At 40.4% G+C, this 26,401-nt stretch overlaps 1 protein-coding gene across 1 annotated transcript; it reads left to right on the top strand.

Moving 5' to 3' along the window:
• Positions 1 to 3,891: 3,891 nt before the first annotated feature.
• LOC148038703 (uncharacterized) lies at positions 3,892 to 6,866 on the top strand. Its single transcript, XM_087674438.1, has 6 exons — positions 3,892 to 4,229; positions 4,990 to 5,121; positions 5,203 to 5,240; positions 5,321 to 5,387; positions 5,677 to 6,188; positions 6,394 to 6,866. The coding sequence occupies exons 1-6, from the start codon at positions 4,008 to 4,010 to the stop codon at positions 6,410 to 6,412; spliced, it is 990 nt and encodes a 329-aa protein (XP_087530564.1). The 5' UTR covers positions 3,892 to 4,007; the 3' UTR covers positions 6,413 to 6,866.
• The last annotated feature ends 19,535 nt before the right edge of the window (positions 6,867 to 26,401 follow it).

The raw sequence follows: 26,401 nt of genomic DNA, 5'->3' as shown, positions 1-26,401 counted from the left end.
GGTATCTCGCCTTGGGTATATCTTCTTGAAAGAAATGAAAATGCTTACCCATTTGCAGTATCTTTCGCCCCTTAACTATAAGTGCTTTGAATCTTGTGATCATTGTTTACATAGTAGATAGACACGTAATATGCAGCATAAAAAGTCCAGTATAACACGCATGGATGAGCCAATGGCTCTTGCTCATCAGATGTATGTGGTCCCATGTCCTACAAGCCGTTAGGTGGCGCGAAGTATTTCATTTAAGCATGTTATTGAGGTATGTATGGTGATATTTTAGGAGGAGCCTCATGCTACTATATAGCTAGCTATATAGCTTGCCACAATAGTAGCTTGATGCTCCAATAGCCCCAGGTTCCTGATGCTCCATAGGATGTCTTGGCCCCATAGCCTATTTTGAGGTGGTCTAATAGTGACAAACAATAGCCACACAATTTGAGCCCTCTATGTATTATGTTATGGTAATAGATATTGGTGAGTCTCTTACCTATACTGAGGCCATACATAGAGATAATAGTCACTCTTGGGAGAGGGGCATGAAGTCAGAGTATGACTCAATGTAGAAAAATCATATATGGAACTCGGTTCCTTTGCCCAGTGGAAAGCATGCTTTCCTATGAAATGGGTGTATAAGTTGAAAAGTATCCCTAGATGCTCCAAGTTGGCATACATGGCCAGATTGGTTGCTAAGGTCTTCAAGCAAGAGCATGGTGTGGACTTTGATGAAGTCTTTTCTCTTATTGTGAAGATGACGACCTTGCATTTGGTATTGGCTTTGATTGCTCAGCTTGACTTGGATCTTTATCAGATGGATGCCAAGATGACTTTTCTTAAAGGGGACTTGCATGATGAGATTTACATGGAGCAGTCTAAGGGCAATAGGGACCACCTAGTGTGCAGATTGAGAAAGAGTCTTTATGGCCTTAAGCATGCACCTAGGGAATGGTACCACAAGTTTGATGCCTTTATGCATTCACATGGATACTGCGTGGTGCGCAGATCGGTCGCTGTATGCTCACGTAGTGAATCCCGGAAGGTCCCCAAGAACAATGAACTCTACTTTTTGCACAAGTTACAAGGTAAAAAACATGAACGACAAGAGCAAGAGACCAATTGGGTTCAATCTCCCCCCATGCCTTGTGTGAGCGCTTCACAAAGCATGTATTTTATGTATATTCCATCTTCATGCTCAATAATAGCCCAATTTACAAAAATATATCAAGCTTTTAGCTTTTGAGTTTGCTTTTACAAAAATAGGAATAAAGCTAATGGACGGTGCCCAAAGAGTCTGGCACGCCCAATACAATGTCCAAATAAAAATAACATATCCGTGCGCATGAGCGCATACAAAATAATAATAAATAATCGATGTCTCAATAGACATGACAAAATATAGGCGTGTCGCCTATCAAAATATAATCCATAGGTCGAATACTCGCTAGACTCCAATGCTTTCCTCCGCCACTGCTGCTATCTCTACACATCAACTGAAGCATTCACAATCGTTAGTAAAATAATACAATTAAACCGACAAAAGTGAATACCTAGCAGTCTTCAGCTACATAAATAAATCAATTGGTTAGAAATAAATCCTAACCTTAGTTTATTACGAGTGCGCACTCTAAACTCATAAACGTTTATTAATTTAATATGTATTTTGTGAAATCACCCGCTATGGAATCACCCACGTACACACTAAATTAATGAAACGCCTGAAAAGGACAGGCGTCCCCATCAACTTCTCGCACAAAGAATCCACTTTGTGTATGAGCCCCAGTCATCAAAGTTTATGGAATCCACCGTAAATCCTCACGGAATCCACCGTGGCACGAAATCCACCGTGGCACGGAATCCACCGTGAAATATGCCTCCTGGCATCACTGCCGCAGTCATATTAATTCGTGTTTATACATGAAGAAGGCTTATGATGGCAGCCTTATGATTTTGATTCTCTATGTGGATGATATGTTGATTGTTGGGAGTGCTCATGATGGGCTAGATGCCTTGAAAGGTCAGCTCAAGAAGAGCTTTGAGATAAAGGGTATGGGACATGCCTCACATATTCTTGGGATATGCATTGCATGTGATCACTCTAAGGGGTTTATTTACTTGTCATAGAAGGAGGACATCCAGAAGGCCCTTAAGCTGTTTCATCTAACAGGATGTTAAGCCTATTGGCTATCTTTTACCTTCTCATGTGAAGGTTAGTCAAGCTGATTATCTATAGACAGAAGGCCAAGATAGCTAAGATCCCTTATGCATCTGCAGTGGGAAGTTTGATGTATGCCATGGTAGCCACTCACCCTAACATAGCATTTGTAGTGATAGTTGTGGCACACTATATGGCTACACTTGGCCAACGACATTAGGATGCTGTCATAGCATTTGTAGTGATAGTTGTGGCATACTATATGGTTACACTTGACCAACGACATTAGGATGATGTCAAGGGTATCATGAGGTATCGGAAGGGTACAATAGTTATGTGCATATGTTATGGTAGCCAGGATATAGGAGTCGTGGGATACATTGACTCTGATTATGCATGATATGTAGACAATAGGAAGTCCACTCTGGCTATGTCTTCACCTTTGCTAGAGGTGCTGTTTCTTGGATGTTCATGGTGCAAAAATTCACGGCTCTCTCTACTACAAAGATAGAGTATATTGCAACCACTGAGGCTTGCAAGGAGGTTCTTTGGTTAGGCCGTCTAGTGGCAGCAGACCTTGGCATTACTGATGTGGTCCCTACACTACATTCTATGAGTGCTATTTAGTTAGCCAAGAATCTGGTCTTCCATGTGAAGACAAAGTACATTGAGATGCATTACCATTTCATTCAAGAGGTCATTGAGGACAAGTCCATTGAGCTTGTCAAGATCTCAACTGACCAAAATCTTGCAGATTTGCTCACTAAAAGTCTCTCAGTAGAGCGTTTTGTCTTCATTAGGAAGTTGATGGGTATTGGATGAGATGATGTCTTTTCTCATCCTATTGTACTTATGTACATTTATACCTTGTCACTTTTTTCTTGTTCTCTTCTCATTAGGAGCACATTCGCCTTTATGTGGAAGGTTGTTGGGGATAAAGGCGCATGTGCATAGCTGTCCATGTATTAGTTTCACTAACAATACTACGTACACTGTGTATTGGTTACCCGTACACTTGTACACTGTAGGTGGTGGGCACTCATCATTGTCACTTTATTCTTTATTCTTTCAGTGACATTTGAATAAAGGGAAAGCCGATTACACGTTGTGACTGTTGGAGTTCTCATATCTTGTGTGTGTCTTTCTCTCTTGCTCTTGCTCCCTCCACCATAGCTCTTGCTTTTGCTTTGTGCTTCCACTTCAAGGCTCACTTCCTTCAACATGGCCCTTAGTGGGGGGGAGAGAAACTTAGGTGTGACGTTGCCCCTAATAGGTGTGAGATGGCTCTTAGTTGGGGGAGTAAAACCCCACTCCCCCCTAATAACCCTTAATTGTGCCTAGGTGGCTCTAGGGGAATAAGGTTACATAAACCCCTAACTTATTGTGTTGTTACCCTTGTAGAAGGGTGTGCTAGTCATGTGTTAGTAGAATTTAGGACAATCCACACTCTCTCATTGGTATCATACCATTACATGTTCGATTGTTGTCACAAAACATGGCTGAGATACCAATTAAAAAAATGACGTCTCACATAAAGACGATTTCTTTTTATTCCTAGTGCAACCACGTGTGTGCTAGTGCGATTGTGGTGGCGCTTTGCTATTCCATCGCAACCCGTGGTGTGACCTAGCCCTAAGGTTCTTGTTGACCTGCTACTTCATGTTCAAATTGTAACCAAACATTACATTACTTTACACGATGGAATCTGCGATGTCCACCTTTAATTTGGAAAGTGTAGATGACTTCATGCGGCGCTGTTGACGGCTAGTCCTAAAGAATACCATAAAAACAGCGGGATAGATGATGATCTATACGTATTTTGCAGGTTAGAACAGCAGTTCCGTCAGAGAGCAGCCGGATGGAGACACGGCGCTGCTTTGCCAGTGATCCAGGCTTGCATGCCGGCCTTCCACACCCCTCTCAGCTTGGCAGCAGTTGGACACGAAGGCACAGATGCGGCCGGTTAGGTCAATCCATGCCCTCTGAAATCAGTTTCTCAGTGCTTCGCAGACGACCCGCCCGCTCTCGACTCGTCCTCCGACCATGCGCAAGCGTCATCCAGGAGCTCTCTCACAACCAGGTGAGCCTGCAGAATGTGATACTCTGGTTCGTTGAAAGGGCCGTTGCACAATCGGACAAGCGCAGATTTTGAGCATTGATGTGGTTGTTCGTACCGTTTTTCTGTTCGACCTTATGTTGTAAATATACGCAAGGAGGTTTTCGCACAGCAAGCAGTTATCATAAGCTGTTGGATTGCATTCTGTGTTATGTCATTCAGAGTGTGTTTCTTTTGATATGGCAGTCATGCTAGAATGGATGTAATCTTTGCTACCTCCTCAAAAGCAGATGGATGTAACCACTGCTAGCTATTCAAATCAGATGGATATTGTAATTTTCCAGAATGGATGTTTGCTGCTAGGTCCCTACATCAGACGGATGTGGTCATGCTAGAATGGATGTAACTACTGCAAGGTCCCTAGATCTGACAACATCGCCATGGATATCAAATGGATGTAGTCATGCTAGAATGGATGTTATTATTGCCAGGTCTCTAAATCAGACAATACTGGCACAGTTGTGCCTGTCCATAACGCGTAAGCGTCTCAGGCATTTGTATATTTCCTTAGTGCTAGATGCCTGTATGTCTGGCATTGTTTTAATGTTGTGTGGAATCGTCATTGATACTACATACCTGGCATGATGCCTTGTATCTTTACTGGCATCTTTTGCTTCTCTCATTGTGCAGGCATGTTATTGGATGTGGCCTCATGAACCATTTACTAAATTGATGGGCAGATTATGGATGGCTGTTTATCTGAGAATTTTGTTGCCTCTTGCAGGTACTCTTGGCAGCCACTGTTGCTGCTACATTAGGCCAGGTATCAAAACCCTTTATAGCTGCCCTTCGTGGGAGAGATTTCAACTGGAAGCTAGCTATTACTTCTGGGGGTATGCCTTCCTGCCACTCTGCGGTGAGCCCTGCCTAAGTTTTTGATGGCACATTGTACCTGCAAGAAATGCCCTCTCTTATCTTTCCTTTTCATGGTTGACAGTGTGTAACTGCAGCTTGCACCTGCATTGCCCTTGAAAGGTACACTCCTGCTTCTTGATCCCATTTTAGAAAAAATTGTCAAATGGCCATTTCATTTAATTTTCAGTATTTCATATCAGGGGTTTTGACGATTCATTGTTTGGCCTATCTGCCATTCTTGCGGGTCTTGTGATGTATGATGCCCAGGTTACTCATCTTTATCCATCTCAATAAGAAGGAAATTGTATCCTTAAAATGAATGTCAGGCTCTAGGTTTATATGAAGTAGTAAATGTGTCAGGAAGCAGACTATTAAGAGATATGGATGAAAAAATTATATTAAAACACCAAGCTCTCAGGCAGCCAGGATCCTTACAGTTCTTAATGAAGCTACCAACTGCTTGCATAATTGAACAGATAGGGATAATACACTCTTAAACATGGGCTTTTAGCTTCTGCATATTGAAATTTCTGTAGTGGATTGGATTGTAGCACAGGGTGTTAGGAGAGCTGTTGGAAAGCAAGCAGAAGTCATAAATACTTGGGCTTTGAACTCAACAGCTCCAGATTCTTTATCTCCAGCAACAAACAGGCGGTCGTCAGCTTTGAACACTCAGCAAGCATTTCTCTCTTCTGATATGTCAGTCCAAGAATCAAGGCTATTGGATAAGGCTCAAATTCCAACTGTCCAATTGGCACCAGTGAATTCCGCTAATAAGGACAGCCCATTGGCCATGCTCTCTGAGGCAGACAGACAGTACCAGAAGTCAGAAGTTCATCCTCAATTGAATGGTGCTGAAGAGATGTCTGATGAGAGTGCTGCCTATGATAGACCTGAGAAGTATTTTGAAGTAGCTGCAAAGCTTAAGTCTGGTGAAGTGAATATGCAAGAAATAGGGAATCTTGATGGCTTGCGGCATATCCCTCTGAAGGAGTCTGTAGGTCACACAAAAGTGGAAGTAGTTGTTGGTGGATTGTGGGGTATAATATGCACACTGGCATTTTTCAGGTAAAAATTCATTTATAAAAATTTTATAGTTCCTTTCAGGTGAAAATTCGTACATAACACGCCCATCATTCAAATATGCAAGGCTTCTCAAGTACAGCCTGTGCACTGGGGTTGACGCATTTGCCTTCAAGTCAGCACTGTAACTACCGACTTGAACTCCTTATGAATTAACATTTGTATTGAAGATCCTTTCTTTGGTTTATAGGGTCGGGAATTACTACTGACTGGAACTCCTGAGTTAACATTTCTATCGAAAGTCCTTTTTTCAGTTGGTAGGGCAGGGACTTAAACCACAGTTTGAAGATGTAGCAGATCTTCTCACTTTGGATGAATGGATGAAGTAAGGTTGCGGGAAATGCAGCTTAAAGGAGCTACTAACATGCTTCTAAAGTAATGAAGAATGGATATTTATTAGAGTTGGCATGGATATCTAATATCACATCCATTTCCAATTCTCTCAAACTGTACATGTCACCCAAATACATTACCAGAAAAGCAGCAGCGGTTTATCTGTGCCATCTCAAATTGTTTTGAAGGCAAATTCTGTTGTATTTAAGGCTATTATATGCTGTCTCATGTTTGTTTACATTTGAGACAAAGTCCCTTGCTGTGCCTCCAGCTACCTTGTATATACTCTTTTGCCATGAATATGACTTTCTGCCCTCAAGATGGGCCATTCTGCAAACTGTGAGCAATGTGCGTGCCGTGTCGTGTTCCGTGTTGTGTTGGGGTGTCCCGTGACGCGTTAAGGTGTTCAAATGGGAATGTTGGGGAATGGGTCTAGTGCTTCTCTAGAGCCTAGACGGGGTCAAGAGAGGGCCCCACACGGGTATCCGAGGGCTGGATCATCACACTTGGTGGTTGTATGCAGTCTTCCATAGACAATATTTTGACATATTTTTGATTTGCATTTGTGTTTTTTGTACGAAGAGGGTTGGAACCTTAAGCTAGCTAAATAAGGGTGCACAAACGTGTGCAAGAGCATTGTTCTTTTGTTATTAGCATTTTTTTCTAAACATAGGCCACTTAGCTCAAGTTAATTAGGGGCAAGTTTTCAAAGAAGAATCACCTTGTCAGCGTACCATAATAATAGCATATTTCCTATCATGCAATGCTAACAAAAGCTCACTTGGCATTTTTGTTGATAGGGAGGCCTTCAACAACCATTTAGTCAACAGAAAATGGCTAGACATTGTCCATTGTGATTGTTGGGCTATGTGTCATATTTTGGGACAATCATGAATAAACTTTGCTTGCTTTTTCTAATGTAGGTGCTTATGGAATTTTTTTGTTAGAGCTGAAGCAACTCTGATGGTAACATGTAATGTGTTCAAGTTTGTATGTTACTATATAGGTATCTTTTTATTTTGTATGTGTTTGTGTTAGCCATGATGTCGTCAGGGTGTGAACTTTTGATGCTTTGCTAAATGTTTGATTAAAGAGTTAATCAAATGTGCAAATGACTTGCATAGATGAGATGTAGGTTGGTTGTTTGATTATGTGGGATCTATTTTTAAAAGTGAAATATTAAATTGATTTTTAAACTAAGTTTATTTTAAACTAGTAGTTTAAAAATTTATTTAACAAATTTGGATAATGTTGGAAATGCTTCAAAAGGTAGCTACTTGGTAAACTTGCCCATGCAAGTGGAGAAACCGTTTTTGGAGAGAGAGAGAGAGAGAGAGAGAGGGCACATGTAGTATTTCATTAGGTGGGATAATGGCTTAAAATTTGACGGACCCAAACGGAATTAGAGGCACATGTAAACGGAGTAGAACCTGAGTTATGATGGACACACAACAATCCATTAGGCATAGTGAAACAAATTTCCTCCTATTGGATCCCAAATGGAAATATGGATACATGTCTAGCTAGTTGCTATCGAACCTTAACGAAAATATGGGCATATGTTTTTTTTTTTTGTTAGATAAGTCAAGAAACATTCACAATGACCTTTGGGGAATCGAATGCCAACGTAAGGTCCACCATGAAGGTCTTGTCTACCTAGGTTACACACAAACTAACTAGCACACAACACAAATAAATGCTCAAGCATACATATAGGCAAACATGCAGGTACATGACTTAGGTAGGCCACACATATGACATAGGACCACACATGACCAAGTAGCCACACGTATGACATAGGACTACACATGTATGACACAGGACCACCCACATGTAATAGGACCTAGGAGCCACACGTATGACATAGGATCATAGATGCATGACATAGGACCACACACATGACCAAGCAGTCAAAACGAAAACACACACACACACACACACACACATTACAAGCAATGCAAATGCAACAAACCACATAAGCACACGATATTTTTTTGTTTTTTCTAAATACTTGGAAAAAACTCGCAAACATTATCCATCTTACATATCTCTAACATGCAAGATACAACAGTTCATGTGATTAAAATAATAATAATAATCCTCATCGATTCCTTTTTCTTCTCCTCCACTATCACTACTTTCTTTGTCCTCTTCTTGATCACTTTCTCCATTATCTCCTCACTGACCACCACACTAGATGACCTTATGGTGAAATCTCTAAACAAAGCTCCTCTTAGACTAGTGTGAAGGTTTGTTTGAGGTTTGCGACCTTGCACCGTCTCCCTATTGTTCATATGTGTTTCTATACAATCTAACTCAGCCTCTCCACGCCTTGTAACAAAGTTATGGAGGACATTGCTAAGCATGTCATCTTCTTCGTCCTTACTCTGAAGCATCTACATACACATGTTCAAGTAGAAGAAATGTGTCACCTCATTCATCCTATAACAATAAACAAGAGAGCTTGACATTGCCTTTTCTACTAACTCTCCTCATTACCTCCCTTGTTCTATCACAAAAGTATTCAAGTCATGGAAAACAATAGGAAAAAAAATCATGGAAAGCAAACTCTTTCATATTTAAATTTCAATTGAGGTATTAAGAAATTACCTTCTAACTATGGTGTTGCGGGTCTTCGCAACAACTCCTCTACAACCTTCAGGTGCACATTAGCAAGAATTTGCAGCCTTTCAGTCTCACCATCTTGCTTTATTTTGTAAAGTTCCTTCTCAAAAGTTATTTGATCCTCTCCAATAGTTCACATTGTTTTGCACATTTCATGAAACCCCTTAGCCACCAGGTGTAAGAAAGCAAACTTAGGGTTTCCCTTTTTTGATTTTGTAGATTCCTTCACCTTTTGGCCCTTCAATCCAGATTCTTCATGCACTCTTTCTTTTCCTTTATTTGGTGAGGTATTCTCTACCATGACCACATCATCATCTACGTCCTCATAAGGAGGTGTTTGCCCTATATCAATATCAATTGCACCTAGAATTCCATCCATATTTGGTGTTGAGCCTAGAATCACATCCATAGCCTCAAAGAATGGCCAAGTGGATGGCATTGAACCGGTTTGCCTTACTAGTCTCTTCTCCTTTTTATATTGTTTTTTCAAGGTGTCTATTTTGTTTTGAACTTGATCAACATTGTAAGACCCTTGGATCTCTTTGTTTGATGCAAATGTTAGGTTCTCCCAATCTTTAGATCTTAGACCCCCCTTTTTAACATGTATACACATGTCCTCGTAACACTTAATCAATATGCATGTACTATTGTCCTCCCATTCTACCCTCGTATGCTTCTTGGCTTGGGATATATTGAGAATCATTTACTGCTCCACCTAGCATTTTCGTAAATGATGAAACGCCCCCCATGTCAACTTGGGAGGAAGGCACATACTCCAATGGTTCATACTCCCATTGGCCACCATCAAGTTTTCTCACCCCCTAGTGTTCTCAGTTCATGTAGTGACCATTATAGGGCAAATACCTTCTCTTTGCGTAGTAGGACGAGGAACATGATCCATGTAGAGTTATGTTACTGGGCAAATGAAAATGTTTCATACAAATAGTGGTATTAGAACTTTAGCTATTATATATTTACATGAAAATATTTCATACAGATAGTGGTATTAGAACTTTAGCTATTATATATTTACATGTTGAATCCAAGGAGTTAAAGATAAGACCCCTTGACAATACTTTTTCCTCATGCTTGAGAGTTCACATAACTTCTTAAAACCTTAACAAAATTGCAAGTCACAAAACATCAAAGGGGCTACAAGCTAAAAAGTAAAGCAACATAATAGAAGTAAAGATCACATCCCAATGTCATTACATTGAGTAACACTATAGACATGAATAAAAAAATACAAGTAGTGCCGCATAATTTAGAATGCTGACTTATATGCCAAAAGTACAATGCCAAAACACCAAACATGATCTCTTCAATGGTAACTAAAATGACAATTCACGATTCACTAAACATAAATCACAAATGGAAGCACATCTTCATACCCTGATGAAACATATTAAAAAGCATAAACAACAAAGCATCCATGTTAGAAACAGAAGCAACATATCATCCATGTTTGAAACATGTTTCAAGCATCGCAAAGCACAACATACAATTCATCCATGTTTGAAACATAGCCTTTCTCACATGCACACAAGGCATATCTATGTACACCTATGGAACACACCACAAAGCATAAGCAACAAAGCATCCATGTTGGAGACTTTACAATGCATAAGCAACAATTCATCCATGTTTCAAACATTGACCTCCTCATAGTCTCACAGATCTTGGAATATGTGACCTTTTCCCAAATTCATTACTCAATAAACAAATAGTTTCATTTGTAGACTTCTTAAATCACATGGACTTGCTATGCTAGGAATTTAGACCTAAGAAAGCACATATTCACTTGTCAACAAAGCAAAACACATAAAATAAGCTACACATCATCCATGTATGAAACATATAGATCCTAACACACACACAAAGTTTGAAATATGATACATATCTTGAAAACACAATTCACTAAACATCAAGTACAATGGAATCCAATACACTAATTGTACACTTCCATTTGCAGACTATTAAAACCACATGCTCATGCTATGCCACCAATGTATACCCAAGCAAGCACATCTTCATATGCCGATGAATTGCATCACAAAACTCGAGCAACAAATCATGTATGTATGAATCATACACTTCCTCATACACACACAGAACTTCAAATATGTGACCTTTCCCCTAATGACAATTCTCCAAACATTTTGTTCAGCAGGAGCCTTTGTGCATACATACAACTTCATCGAAGACCTTAATAGTACACTATGGGATTCAACAAAGCATCAATGATGAAGAAAATTTGAAGTGCCGCACACCATATTCCTTTGAAGGCAAGAACATATATTAACGTGCATGGCCGAACCGCACCTTTAATGTTGAGAAAGCACGAACTGAATACTTAAATGTAAATAATTCTGCACTACACAGAAGATCAGGGAAGAAATTCAAGACAATGCAGAATAACAAGGAAATGATGGTGAAAATTGATGCTGGTGAGCAATTAACCACAAGGATATCCGATCATGAACGCTTTTGCATCGCGTGGAAGAATAGAAGAATCATTAGCGACGATCAATGTACTTGGGAGCAGAAACTAGGACAAAAGGCCTGTCATACATGCAAGATTATACCACCAAGTGGGACCAGAATGCAACCTACAAGACAATAAGGCAACTTCATAGGGAGCATCGCCTTTGAATCAGAGATTTGAGTTAGAGGCCGCTGCATTCACCTCTCATGTTCCCCATTGTTGCTCGGTCACGTGGGGAGCTTCTCCATCCACCACGCTCGTGTTAGGGCTGGAAGGAGCATCTTCTTTGTCTTTTGTCTGTTGGGGGTAAAGGCGCCTCCGCCTAGCCGCCCGTGTATTACTACACTGACAGTCACCGCCACTGCACACTACAAGTGGCGGGCGCCCGTCACCATCACTTTATTCTTTATTCTTTTAGTGACAGTTTGAATAAAGGAAGGCCTGGTCACACGTAGTGACTGTTGGAGTTCCCATTTCTTGTCTCTCTCTTTCTTGCTCTTGCTCTCCCGCCATAGCTCTCGAGTGCAAGCTTCGATCCTTCTCACCTTTCAACTGGTATCAAAGCTTGGCTTCCCGACTCTTGAGCTTGGTTCGTGGCATTCTTAGCTTCCCATCGACTCCCCATTCACATTGGGTCTCCTTCCTGACAGCCATATCCGACTCCTTCGAGCTCCCGTCACTCCCCGACTTCCTGAGCACCTTCCCGACCCCTTTGGGCATCCTCATAGAGGTATTGCTTCACTCTTTATAGGGTTTACCTCAGTTTTCAGGTCTCTTGAAACAGGGGCAGCCATAGCCCAAAACCCTTGAAGCTTCTTTGCTTCATATCTTGGCATAGACCTCTTGTGGCTACTTGAGGCTTCTTGTGTGCCTTCCATAGGCCCTCCTTGAGCTCCCTTTGGCCTCAATCTACAAAACATTGATCAGAATGAATCCCTTTTAACATCAACAAATTTGTGCTAGTTTTGGCGTGTTTTGGACTGCACACACACTCCAACAATCTACCACTTCTTGGGCAGCCATTGGCACTTGAAAAGGCTCCATTTCAGGCATATGAACATGCTTTGATGCTTGGTTTTGATGGTTGATGTGTTGAAATAGCATTTGGACTGATTTAACACTATTTTTGGACTGTCATAATAGACCACAGGAAGTTCATGACAGTGTTACACTGACATTTGATGCTACAGCTTATTTGGCATTGTCATTTGATGCTCGGATGTTAGGGGAATGTATGCCTATTGTTTGGCAACCATTTGGAGCTGATTTTGGTGCTGAAATTCTCAGTTTTGAACAGTAAATCACTGCTGTACATAGTTGAGCTGAAGTCATTTTACTCATGTATACTTATGCCTATGCTTTTCGGGCTATGTTTCGAGCATATATGGTGATGTATTGACACCTGGGGCTCGACATAGCGCTTGGTTTTGATTCGGGATCGTTGGTTGAGCTTGAGCTCGCTTTGCAAAGCATTTGGATGCTCCGTCTTGGATGTACTTATGGCATGTATATTGCTTATGTCTGACCGGTCTTGACATGCTTAGCCTATGCCATTACTACATGCTAGTTACATTGTTTGGAGCCTATTGCTACTGGAGCTCGGTCTTTGCTTGACCTTGGATTCTCGGAGCTTACTTGAGCTATTTATTGGCTTGCTAGAGTTGTATCTTGGGATGTACTTGATGTCTTACATGCTTATGGATGCTACATACGGATGCTCTACCGCCTACATGTCCGAGATGTACCATTGATGCTTGATCTTGGACACTTGTCACTAGTTCTTGTACATGCTTTGTTCGAGCTTTGTTGCTTGATATTTACGGCTTTTGTGCCAGTGGGAGCATCTTTGGATGCTTGATAGCCATTGAGCAGGCGGTCTATGCTCTTTGAGCTTTTGAGACTATTTGGGATCTTTTACCCTTCAGGATGATGCATGGTTCATATGTCTTGGTTCCTCTAATGCTTATGAGCTGACTCTTTGCTTTGGGTCCCTCTCTTTGTGAGCTGACACCTAATTGTGTCAAGTCTTGGTAGTGGCAGGAACACTTTGCCCTGTTGACTGGGGGGTGTGCCTGCAGATGCTTGTATGACATGTTTGGGTGTTGAATTCATGCTTATCGAATGTCATATGCCTATGTTATGCCCGCATGATGTCGACTTTGGTCTTGGCAGTATCTGATTGACCTGGGATCTGATTTTGGCACTGTTAGCTCTCATTTACTGAAATCTGTAATTTATTACAGCAAGCATATATGTATGGACTGACATGGATTTTTCATGCTGAAATATTCTGAAATGATGTACTTTCACTAGTACTTGATGGGAAACAGCTTTGGTTACACTTTTCTTGCCATTTTCTCTCAATTTTGGTGATTTTTTTGTCATTTTCTGCAGTAAACAGCAAGCAGTTTTGAACTGTCTACAGTCTTCCAGCCTACATTATGGCGAGTTCGTCCACTGATCATTCTATTTTCAACATCACTAAGCTTGATGGTACGAATTAATCTTATTAGAAGAGCTAGATTTGGCAGTTGTTGGTGCAGAAATTGCAGATCAAACCTTTGAGGTTGAGCGGGCATCCGCCTGCAACTATGCCACATGAGGAATGGCTTGAGCTTGATGAGTTATGCAAGTCCACTATTATATTATCTCTCACAGAACATGTTCACTACAATGTATTTGAGAAAGAACAGAGTGTATGATAGTTGTGGGATAAAATCAAGAATCTCTATGACAAGAAAAGTCCAGCGAGTCAGATGTATTGGCTGAAGCAGCTTATGGATCTGCGCATGAAGGAGAATGTGACCATGTCTGCTCACTTGAGCCAATTCCATGCTATACTCAAGAACTTGACTTCACAGGCCATCACTTTTGCAGAGGATGCCACTCCTCTTTTCTTGCTTGGTACTCTTAATGAGTCATGGGATGTATTCCGCACCGCATTATGTGCCTCTACTGCTACCTTGAAATTATCTAATGTTGAGAGTGCTCTTTTGCAGGAAGAGGTTAAACGTAAGAATTTGGATGCCTCTCGTATGTCGTATGCTATGACAGTTAGAGGCAGGAATGATGGATATGGAAAGCATGGCAGTGGCAGTGGCAGTGGTCGTGGACGGGATTCTCAGAAATCTCGGTCCAAGTCTCTTGGAAAGTCACGTAGCAAATCCCCTGGCAGGAATGCAGATGTTACTTGTCACCATTGTGGAAAAAAGGGCCATATTAGGCCACAATGCCATGAACTGTGCAATGAAAGGCGTAAAGATAAGGGGAAAGACAAAGTGCAGGATAATTCTTCTGATCATAGCATAGTGCCTGCAAAGTCCAGTGTTAAAATTGAAGAGATCAATGTTATGCAGCCTGAGGATGTTGATGATGATGATTATATCCTTGCAACTTCTTATAGTGCTTCGTAGATGACAAAGATACACTATGTATACACAGTGTTGGCTCTTGGACTCAGGTGCGTCCTTTCATGTGACACCTTGCCGAGAGTGGTTTCATTCATACCGTACTGTTTCGGGCTCTGTGTGCTTGGGTGATGATAGCTCTCTTGATATTGTGGGCATTGGTGATGTTAGGCTGCAGTTTCCTTCTGGGAGCAGTTTTGTTATGCAGGATGTACGTCATGTACCTGCTTTGACACACAGTCTCATGTCAGCTATTGATGACGCAGGTTATCATGTATCTTTTGGAGACTCTGCATGGAAGATCACTCGTGGCAGACTTGTGATTGTGAGAGGTGCCAAGGCTAGCAGCTTTTCTATTGCTTGATTGTATTAGCTTCTTCCCTTGATCATGTTTTGTCTGTGGGTTCTATTCCACATGTATCTCTTTGGCATGCCCGTTTGGGCCATATTTCTTTGAAGGGAATGAAAATGCTTTCTGATTTGCAGTACTTACCGCCCCTTGATTATGCATGTTTTGATTCATGTGAGCATTGTCGACTAGGTCTATGCATAAGAAGTCTGGTAGGCCACGCATGAGTGAGCCCTTGGCATTGGTACATTCGGATGTCTATGGGACCATGCCTTGTCAGTCTATGGGTGGTGCCAAGTATTTTGTTACTTTAATAGATGATTTTTCACAGAAAGTTTGGGCTTATCCCATTAAGCTGAAATCCGATGTCTTGGCTGTGTTTCAGAGATGGCTTGCATTGATTGAGAACCAGTTTGGGTATAGGCTAAAATGCCTAAGGACAGATAATGGGGGTGAGTATGTCTCACGTGCTTTTGAGTAGTTATGTGATGAGAGGGGTATTAAGCAGTTGACCGCCCCCTACACCTCCTCCCAGAATGGTTTGGCTGAGCGGATGAATAGAACCATCCAGGAGCGTGTACGTAGTATGCTTAGCCACGCAAGCCTACCACATAGCTTTTGGACTGAGGCAGTTAGTACAGCTGTGCATATCATAAACAGATCACCTTCTAGTGGTTTGGATTTTCAGGTTGCCGAGGAGGTATGGATTGGAAAACCTCCCTCTTATGCGCATCTCCGTGTCTTTGGATGTGAAGCATTTTGCCATGTGCCCAGGGACAAGAGAAGTAAGCTAGATCCTAAGAGTGTCAGATGCATTTTCCTTGATTATGGGGATGGAGGCGGCGAGATGGGTTACTGTCTCTGGGATCCGCAGGCGCGTGGAAAGTCATATGTAGTCATGATGTAGTCTTCCATGAAGACAAGATGCATAGGCAGCCTGAGAGATTTGTTGAGATCCGCACGGTCATATTTCAGGAGGAGCTGAGAGCTCCCCCACAGCCAATTGGACAGCCTACAGCTGCAGCAGATGCTCATGGTCAGGGCGTTGGACAGGCAACTGGGCAGGTAGCAAAGCCTGCCATGAGACGGTCTACTAGAGACAGAACGTCCACTTGATAGATTCCAGCCCTCGATGCATTATATCTTGGTTATAGATACAGGAGAGCCTTTCACTTATGATGAGGCTATGCTCAGGGGTGACAGTCACTCTTGGGAGAGGGCTATGCAGTTTGAGATAGACTCCTTGCATAAGAATGACACTTGGGATTTGGTTTCCTTGCCTAAGGGCAAGAAGGCTTTGCCATGCAAGTGAGTGTACAAATTGAAAAGTACCCCTGGACACCCCAAGCCGGCATACAAGGCTAGATTGGGAGCAAAGGGTTTTAAGCAAGAGCATGGTGTGGACTTTGATGAGTTCTTTTCTCCTGTGGTTAAGATGACCACCCTGCGCTTAGTCTTGGCTTTGGTTGCTCAGCTTGACTTGGATTTATACCAGATGGATGTCAAGATGGCTTTCTTACATGGGGATTTGCATGATGAGATTTATATGGAGCAGCCTAAGAGCTTTGCAGAACGTGGCAAGGAGCACCTAGTGTGCGAATTGAAGAAAAGTTTTTATAGCTTGAAACAGGCACCTAGGGAGTGGTATTATAAGTTTGATGCCTTTATGCAGTCACAGGGCTACATCAAGAGTGCTATGGATCTGTGTCTTTACACAAAGAAAGCCCGTGATGGTTCTTTATTGATTCTGGTCCTCTATGTGGATGATATGCTGATAGTAGCAGGGGAAGCTCATGATGAGCTAGATGCTCTTAAGGCTCAGCTCAAGAAGAGCTTTGAGATGAAAGATCTGGGACAGATCACTCATATACTTGGTATGTACATTAGACGCAACAGGCATCAAGGACTCCTCTACTTGTCACAGAGGGAGTACATTCATAAAGTCCTTGAGCGCTTCCACATGCAGGACGTAAAGCCTATTGGCTGTCCATTGCCTTCTTATGTGAAGGTATCACAGGATGATTATCCGCTGACAGATGAGCAGAGGGCCGAGATGGCCAAAATTCCCTATGCATCCACAGTGGGCAGTCTTATGTATGCCATGATGGCCACTCGTCTAGATATTGCCTTTGCAGTTGGTGTTGCGGCACGCTATATAGCTACACCTAGCAAGAAGCATTGGGATGCCGTGAAGAGTATCATGAGGTACCTGAAGGGCACTGCAGATATGTGCATATGCTATGGCAGCTTGGATACAGGAGTCGTGGGGTACACTGACTTTGATTATGCGGGACATGCAGATAGTAGGAAGTCCACTTCAGGCTATGTATTCACATATGCTGGAGGTGTTGTTTCTTGGATGTCCAGGGTGCAGAAATGCACGGCCTTTTCTACTACAGAGGCCGAGTATGTTGCAGCCCCACTGAGGCTTGCAAGGAGGCCATTTGGTTGGGTCGTTTGGTTGTTGACCTTGGTATTGATGCTATCCCTACACTGCATTCGGATTCTATGAGTGCTATTCAGTTAGCCAAGAATCCGGCCTTCCATGCGAAGACAAAACACATTGAGGTCAGGTATCACTTCATACGTGGGGTCATTGAGGACAAGTCATACGTGGGGTCATTGAGGACAAGTCTGTTGATCTTGTCAAGATCTTGACTGACCAGAATCCTACAAATCTGCTCACCGAAAAGCCTCTCTACAGAGCGCTTTGCCTTCCTCAGGAGGTTGATGGGCGTGGGATGAGATGACGTCTTTCCTCATCCTGTTATACATGTGTACATGTTGTACTGTCTTTTTCTTTTTCTTTTCACTCCTCACTAGGGCAGATTCGCCTTTAAGTGGGAGGTTGTTGGGGGTAAAGTCACCTCCGCCTAGCCGTCCATGTATTACTACACTGACAGTCACCGCCACTACACATTGCAAGTGGCGGGCGTCCGTCACCGTCACTTTATTCTTTTTTCTTTTAGTGACAGGTAGGCCCGCTCACACATTGTGACTGTTGGAGTTCCCATTTCTTGTCTCTTTCTTTCTTGCTCTTGCTCTCCCGCCATAGCTCTCGAGTGCAAGCTTCGATCCTTCTCACCTTTCATTGTCCACTTAGGACTTTGAAAAAAATGGGTGTCATGCCGATTTTTTCTTCACTTTTCCATTTGTAAACATATGGTTAGTCAAAAAAAAGAGGCAAATTCTGCAGTGCTTGATCTCTTGACATGCTATGTTTTTTAGCATAAGTCATAGTGGGAATTGTGACTGTTGGAGTTCCCATTTCTTGTCTCTTTCTTTCTTGCTCTTGCTCTCCCGCCATAGCTCTCGAGTGCAAGCTTCGATCCTTCTCACCTTTCATTGTCCACTTAGGACTTTGAAAAAAATGGGTGTCATGCCGATTTTTTCTTCACTTTTCCATTTGTAAACATATGGTTAGTCAAAAAAAAGAGGCAAATTCTGCAATGCTTGATCTCTTGACATGCTATGTTTTTGAGCATAAGTCATAGTGGGAATAGTATTTGCCTTTTGAAAATTTCTTTATTCTTCCATTCACAGACATATGTTTCGCTCTATAGTTCGTGATCTCTTGAGATGCTACGTTTTTAGCATAAGTCATACTGGGAGTAGTATTTGCCTTTGGTAGAGTTTGCATACAATAACACAGTGCACAGTTCCATTGGCAAAGCTCCATTTGAGATTTTGGAAGGTAACAAGAAAGTACTCCTTGTTTTGTAGACAAAAAATAAGATCTTTGAGGTTGATCACTATGTGGAAAGCATGCATATAGTTTATACAAAGGTTAATTATGCTCTCTTCAGAGGTCTTAAGAGAAGCAAAAGAAGGCAACTAATTGCCATAGATGTACTTTGTACCTTGGAGAGGCCAATTATGTGTTGTTGAGTTTTGAAAATGCAAGGTTAAAAAAGATGAGAGGTGAAGTTTCAAAAAGATACTTGGTGAAGTTTTAGAATCATTCACCAATGGATGCTAAGTGGGTGGAAGAGGATAACTTAGCAGACCATTCTCAATTGTTATAGCTTTGTCACAAGGCTTTTTAGTTAGGGTCGTGACTTTGGATCGGGCTCGGTTAGCACTTTCACTCCTCCAATGTGATAGATAGCTCTCATGTATAGTGGATCTCGAATGTATTCAACATGCACCCAAGGTATTGTGTTGACAATATGTTTGCCATGAGGTCACTATCCAATGTACTACTCACTACAATTTGATATGCACATGATACGAATTTTCCACCTATAGCTCTGAAATGAGTAGTTGTCCTTCTTCGACCCTTAATGCCAACTGGAGCAGACACTAATGCATTCTACTCCTCAAATTAGGTTTTATGGTTGGTATGTAGCCTTTGAGGATTTTTGCATCGTTTGGGACAATCTTGTAGTTCCTACGGGATGGGGTTGATGGGGTTCAGTCCATGGATCTTCTTTTCGCCGCATCGTGCTTGACTAGTTGAGGAAAGTTAGTTCATTAAGCATAAGTATGCATGAATGTATGATTATCAAAAATTGATTATCAATTGTTGGTTTTTAATGGATGATCATCAATTATTAGTGGTACTCAGTTGGTTTTGTGGATATCAGTGTGGTTTGTGAATGCCAATGAAAGTTCAACCATGGTTTATGCTCAGTTTCAACTTTGCTATGGTTGTCTAGCCAAAATAGTTGAGATATGCTAATGAGAAATGCATTCTATGGGTTTTTGGTAGCAATTTTGGATTCTTCATAAGTCTTAGATTATGGTTTTGTTAGTTAAAAATTTTCAATAATTATTTGGAATTAGCACAGTTAAGTAGCAGTGTCGGTGTCATTTTGACTATGATGTCTTTTAGAACATTCAAGTGTAGCATGTTTTGCTTTGTCACCTTGCAGTGGAATTGGGGAGGATTGTAAGGATTTGACTGTAAAGGCTTGTCACAAGGACATGGAATTTCAATGCTTTGCTTAGCATTTGATTAAAGAGTTAAACAAACGTGCAAATGTAACTTTCACATGCGAGGTGGTGCATGTTAATTATATCGCAATGTGGGATGTAGGACCTTGAGATATCAGTTATTAGTGCCAAAGACAAAATGTGTAACAAGTTATATTGGACACGTACTAGGTGGTACCTACTAGTGTTAGAAACTAGCCTAGACCATTTAATTAGACATAAGTGTTAGTAGTGGCACTAGATAATTGATATTAATTAATTAATTAATGCTAGTTCCAGAGCTAATGAGTTCTTAGGATCACTTGGGTAATAAAGGAGCCTGGCTAATTTAATTTTGAAGCCAATTAAAAATTTTAAGCCATAAATAATCATTACATTTATTTTAAAAGCTAATAATTTGAAAATCAATTTAGTAAAGTTGGATAGTGCTAGAAATTATTTTGGAAGGCTACCATTTGGCAAAACTTGCTCACGTAAGTGAAAAAAACGTTTTTGGAGAGAGAGAGAGAGAGAGAGAGAGAGAGAGAGAGAGAGAGAGAGAGAGAGAGAGAGAGAGAGAGAGAGAGAGAGAGAGAGAGAGAGAGAGAGAGAGAGAGAGAGAGAGAGAGTACGATCAGGTTACTTGTTGTTTAGAGGCCATTTGTAGCAATCGAAGGATGCTTTTGGACTAAAGACTATAGCCCAAGGCGTTATGGATGTAGGGAGAACATCTTGCTCTAGGTGACAACACTTTTGGGAGGTCTTGCATTTTGTGACAACTTCCATGGCTATCTAAACTATACATTGACTGATTTTCTCTAGTTTCTCATGATAAAATCAGAATTTTCTCTCTTCTTAGAATTCTCTTTCATCCTCAAGCTTATTCCCCTTCATCCTTAGCAAATTTTAGCAAAACTAGCCATTATCGATGGAGATTTTGACTAGTCTCTATTATAAACCCTAATTTACGGTAAAAATTAGGGTTTTATAGTGACCTCAAGAAGTGTACTAAAAAATGAAGGCCTAAAGACTTGAATTTCAGTCACTGAATTTGGGAAAATTTTAGGAGATTCAAGAAGTGGCCATTCAACTAAGAGAGATTTGGGGCTGAATTTGTTACCCAAGGAGCACAATTAAAGGCTAACCAAGGGGCAAAGTGGTTTGAAGGCTTGCTAGTAATTTATCATAGCAAAAGAGGCACTTGGAGAGCATAGGAGATTGAAGAATCTGTGTGCTCCACCCATTTGCAATAAAAGATAAAGAAATACTAAAAGAGACAATAGTTTTTTGGTTTCGACAAGTTGTCCATTTTCCAAGATTAAGTGGTAACATTTGCATTTTTAGGTTATGTGAATTTTATGCTTGCTCTAATTGTTGATTAATTAGATCATTACTACCCTCTTCAAGAAGGAAGGTTGGTTTCACATGGATTAGTAACCGGCTTAGTGAGTTTGGATTTATCCCCATGGATCAACCAATAAGAATAGTTGGGTTATTAAGGTTCCATCTCTATGATTAGAGCATCAAAGGATCAATTCTCATTAAATATAGATGAGCTTGCTTTGCCTTGTTTCTTATTGCCAATCACTTCCTTTTCTCCTACACTTTTTGCACATCTACAAAATCTATGAGATGCCTTAGACAAAGGATTTAATAAAATGATGGATATGTTCCTTAAATTGATATGCATGGCAAGTTTCTTAAGTCAATACAATTGCAAAGCAGGGCTTTGCTTATAAAAAATATTGGATATTTTCTCCCAAAACTCCTAAGCATCATTGTCGGTCTCAATGACATTAAAGTACACTTGTGTTGACAGACAAGATAATATTAAGAGTTGCCTTTTGGGGATTTAGATATTTTCTGTGAAACAGAAGGCTGAAGGTAACAAATTTGGGGACTATAACTTTCATTTGTCTTTCTTTGTTTGTTTTCCCTTGGTTTACTTTAAAATGGCATTTACCTCCTAGGACAGCTTTGATTAGTCTATGGGAAGGTGATCTAGATAAGAAGAATGGTGTCATTGTCTACATGTTAAAGGGGATTGCTTTCACATTTAATGGTTTCTAATGTCCTTGTTGGTAACTTTATGATGGGTATGTTTTCACCTCTAAATAGATAGCATAAGATAGTTTGATTTGAGGTTTCTCATAGTTCTAGGAGCGCTCTTTTTGTGGTGGTAAGCTAATTGCTCTAACCGCACTTTCTTGAAGTTTTCTACTTTTGTGTTTGATTAATAGGTGGATCAATAATCATCATGATATTGATTACTTGCTTTTTCTTAGAGCACTTCATGAAGGTACTAAGATTGTGGGAGGTTAGTCCATCACAAGCCAAATATTGGAGACTTAGTTTACTTGATATGTCAAGGAGAAGCTTTCAAAAAGTCCATCAAGTGAGGTTGAAGATGCTTTAAGTTGAAATTCATAGCCAATATAAAGGTGTATGTGTTTGAACCAATCAAAGGATCAATCCAAATGCAAATGGTACTAGATGAAAACACAAATGATTGACAATATATTCTTGTATAAAATCCTATCAAGTAATGTTCTATCAAATTTCATATTGATAGCAAAGTACATCTAGAGAGCTTATATGTTCCCATACTTACCCTATCTATTGGTGGCTTAGTAACCATACCATGGAGATGGTATGTATGTCATAGGTAGGGAAGATAATGGACGCATAGCCCCTGGTTAACAAATTGCAAAGCGGGCTCCTATCACTTAGTGTGCAACCAAACTAAGTTCGAACATTGTGATTTTTGCTATTTATAAGCTTATTCATAATTTACATTATCCCCAAAAAGGAGAAAAATTTTCATGTTGTATTGAATTGAGGCTTAGAAAAAACAATGCGTGGCATCATGAAGTAGCAACCCATCCATATAAGGAATTTATGTTTGAAGATAATATGCAAATAAAAAAGATCAGTTTAAAAAGCCATGTGGTTGATTGGCCCTAAAAGTTTTTTGGGGGAAAAGATGACTTGGCTAAAAGTAATAGAATTAGGAACAATTCGGCCACCTTTGATGTTCTTCAAGAGTAAAATGGTGAACACGTTTTATGTATCGAAATTGCCTAGTTCTCCTTAAGGGAATCATGTATATATCTAGCTAGCAGCCAATTGAATGGTCATTCTCTCCACATTGATAAGGAAATTTTATGAATGTAGAACTAGCAAGGAAAGAAATTTAGAACTAGTAAGTAAGGAAATTCTAGAAGTTCCTTTTTTTTTTTGAAAATTTGACATTTTCTTACTTTTGTACATTACTAATTGCCATATTTCTGCCATGATGACAACAAAACCAATGGGGATATGTAGTAATTTACTTCTTGCCAACATGATCACTTTAAAACCTTATAAAGTGATCATGTTGGCAAGAAGTAAACTACTATCACTTGATAACCTTGACTAATGATCCACCAATGAGGCAATTAATAAAGGATCAAACGCTAGCATTAATATGAATACTTATAGATGTAGATGAGAAACAAAGAGTATTCATGTGATCCCAAGGTCATTATAAATTGATGATAATCATGCACACTGCCATTTGTGTGGTTTACATGGTAGACAAGGAATTGATTTTTGGGGATGGGCACCAAGGTCCCTTTATGCTTAACATTATTTGCCTTGTCTTGTATAATCCATCTTGATGCATTTATAGCAACAACATAGCATTTGGCACTCTAGAAATCATTTGCCTAAAATTAATAAACAATAAGCTTAACTATGAAAAAATGAGAGGCAAGACCATAGTTAGAAAAGAAACAATGAGATAGAACCTTGCCTTATGCCACATTGGCTTCAACTAATGTGTTAATGCCACTAAAGTTGCTACTACAAAAAGTAGACCCAACCTCTAGAAGGCATTCAAACTTTGGGTAGAGGGAGGAATGAAACTACAAAAACTCCAAGGTGAAAAGAGCATTGAAGTTGGAGTACCAATCCCCTCTACAACAGTGACTAGAATCAATGGATTCTAGGAAATATCCAAGTGCCACATCATCCTTCCAATGAAGGCTCTTGGTGACTCCCCAAGGAGAGATATCATAGGTACAACTACAAGAGTCATCATTGCTATTGAAGCATGGGGAAACCCACCCACTGAGGGTATGCACTCCAACCTTGTGGTGGGTGACAAATACAAGGTCTGATCACTAGGAGTGGTAAAAGACTAGCCTATTAGGATCATGGGAGTTTAATATCATAATGAATTTTATGGCTAGAAGGGGTGTAGACAATGACCTGTTTTTGGGATTCCCTTAGATGCAAAACACTCAACTCATTGAGAATTGGGGGAATGGTCAATGGATTCAACATTCCTACCAATTACCTAGAGTTGAGGAAAATTCTTACTTCAATGGTTATGGCATCTCAAGGACAATCCCCAAACCAACCTACTCATTTTCAAGGAGTTGTTGTAAAATGAAGGTGGAATTGAACCAAGTTGCATCCAACCCTATTTAACTACCATAATATTCTCGTAATGTTGCTTATGGAGTAGGATGAAGCGAAAGGTGACAAATACAATGATGCAAGAGAGGACTTCTTTGAGGTGATAGTGAGGATGTCAAGGATGAAGAATTCTTAGATTATGGATCCAACAACAACACAATAGAATAGACCATGGAAAACCCCAAGACCATAGGGTTGAGGGGCTACTAGTAGATGCCAAGGTGGTGTGAGCAAAGTCAAAGTTGTAATGGCTAGAGTACCTAGAAGCCCTTAACCACAAACAAAGAGGGTTCAAGCCCATACATCTCATTCCTAATCTTGAAGTCCTTGCAATAGATGGCATCATGGAGAGTGATAAAGACTCTATAAAAGGGTTGAACACAACCAATTCAAAGTTAAACAATAGCATGGATATTGACCTAGAGATTCCACAGCTTAGCCAATCTAAACATTACAATAGAAGCCTATGCATATATCTAAGGTAGCGAAGGCTAAAGAATGCTTGAAGGAATCAAGACTTTGATGAGGAAAATCAAAAGAAGCCCTAGTATCTCCTTAAGCGATTCACTTATTTTAAGAAGGGAGATTGCATTATTAATCCATTGTTATAATTCTTAGTGCCAAGCGGAAAGGGAAATCCAATGGGCCCATTGAGAGACCTGTTAGGGTTAAGGAGGTGAATCTTGCTAAGGAAGAGAAACCTCCCAAGACCATATACATTTTTGATGACCTTTCACTAAGGGATGAGGGAAAGATCATTGACCTACTCAAGGGATTCTAAGATATGTCCACATGGAATTACAATGACCATAGGGGGGCACCACCACCTTTGCTTGTGTATATGATACCTTCAAATACCAACTTGATTCTCGTGGTTTAAAGATGGAAGATGGAGAAAATGTTGCCTCTATAGTCAATAAAATGAAAATCTTAAAAACCCAACTTTCAAATGTTGGAGAACTCGTCAAAGAAATGAATGTTGTAGCATTGATACTGAAGAGTATGCCATCAAACTTTGACCAAAGATTCAAAATATTCAAAGAAAAGAACTAATTACAAGCCTAGGGAGCATGACAAATGCTCTCCTTGAAGAAGAGATGAGCATGGGATTGATATCCTATGTAGGAGATCTAGCATATCCTCTCATGCAAACATTGCAAGAATACAAACCACAAGTCAGAATTCTGCTTCACAAAGTATCCTTGCAAGGATTGTTGAAGATAGGGTCATGGAGAAAAGGATTGCAAAGCACCAAAGGAGTCTACAACAACAAACATTGTGGAAGACAAAAAGGAAGAAATTGCACCATATGCTAATCTTGACGATGCATTTTGGTCTACATTAACATTAAAGGCTAGTTTTTGTTTTGGTATCTCCTCATATAATCCCCGACTTATTGTTTAAGTTTTAGAAGTATTTTGCATTGTAATCATGGAATTATTTTTTAAATTTCCAAAACTAGTTTTCCTATTATTCTTGGACTTGTTGTTTTAAGTTCTAGAAGTCTTTCTTACCAATCCTGGTCTTCATGGGTACCATAAGGAATTTGGCATTTATAATCTTGGACTTCTTGTTTTGAAGTTCTAGATAGCTTGTTTTATTAGAGTGAGTACCACCTAGCCCT

This window comes from Lygodium microphyllum, chromosome 3 (assembly GCF_053477565.2).
Source record: "Lygodium microphyllum isolate KBCC chromosome 3, Lygodium_microphyllum_v1.1.10, whole genome shotgun sequence".
Classification (NCBI taxonomy): domain Eukaryota; kingdom Viridiplantae; phylum Streptophyta; class Polypodiopsida; order Schizaeales; family Lygodiaceae; genus Lygodium; species Lygodium microphyllum.
Note: the sequence above shows the minus strand (reverse complement) of the source record. Positions and strands in the feature narration are given on the sequence as shown.

Bases quoted from the DNA above. Each gene is read 5' to 3' on its own strand.
- LOC148038703 (XM_087674438.1), top strand. From the start codon at position 4,008: ATGGAGACACGGCGCTGCTTTGCCAGTGATCCAGGCTTGCATGCCGGC. The intron at 5,122-5,202 runs GTGAGCCCTGCC...CATGGTTGACAG, and splicing joins TGCCTTCCTGCCACTCTGCG to TGTGTAACTGCAGCTTGCAC. The intron at 5,241-5,320 runs GTACACTCCTGC...ATTTCATATCAG, and splicing joins ACCTGCATTGCCCTTGAAAG to GGGTTTTGACGATTCATTGT.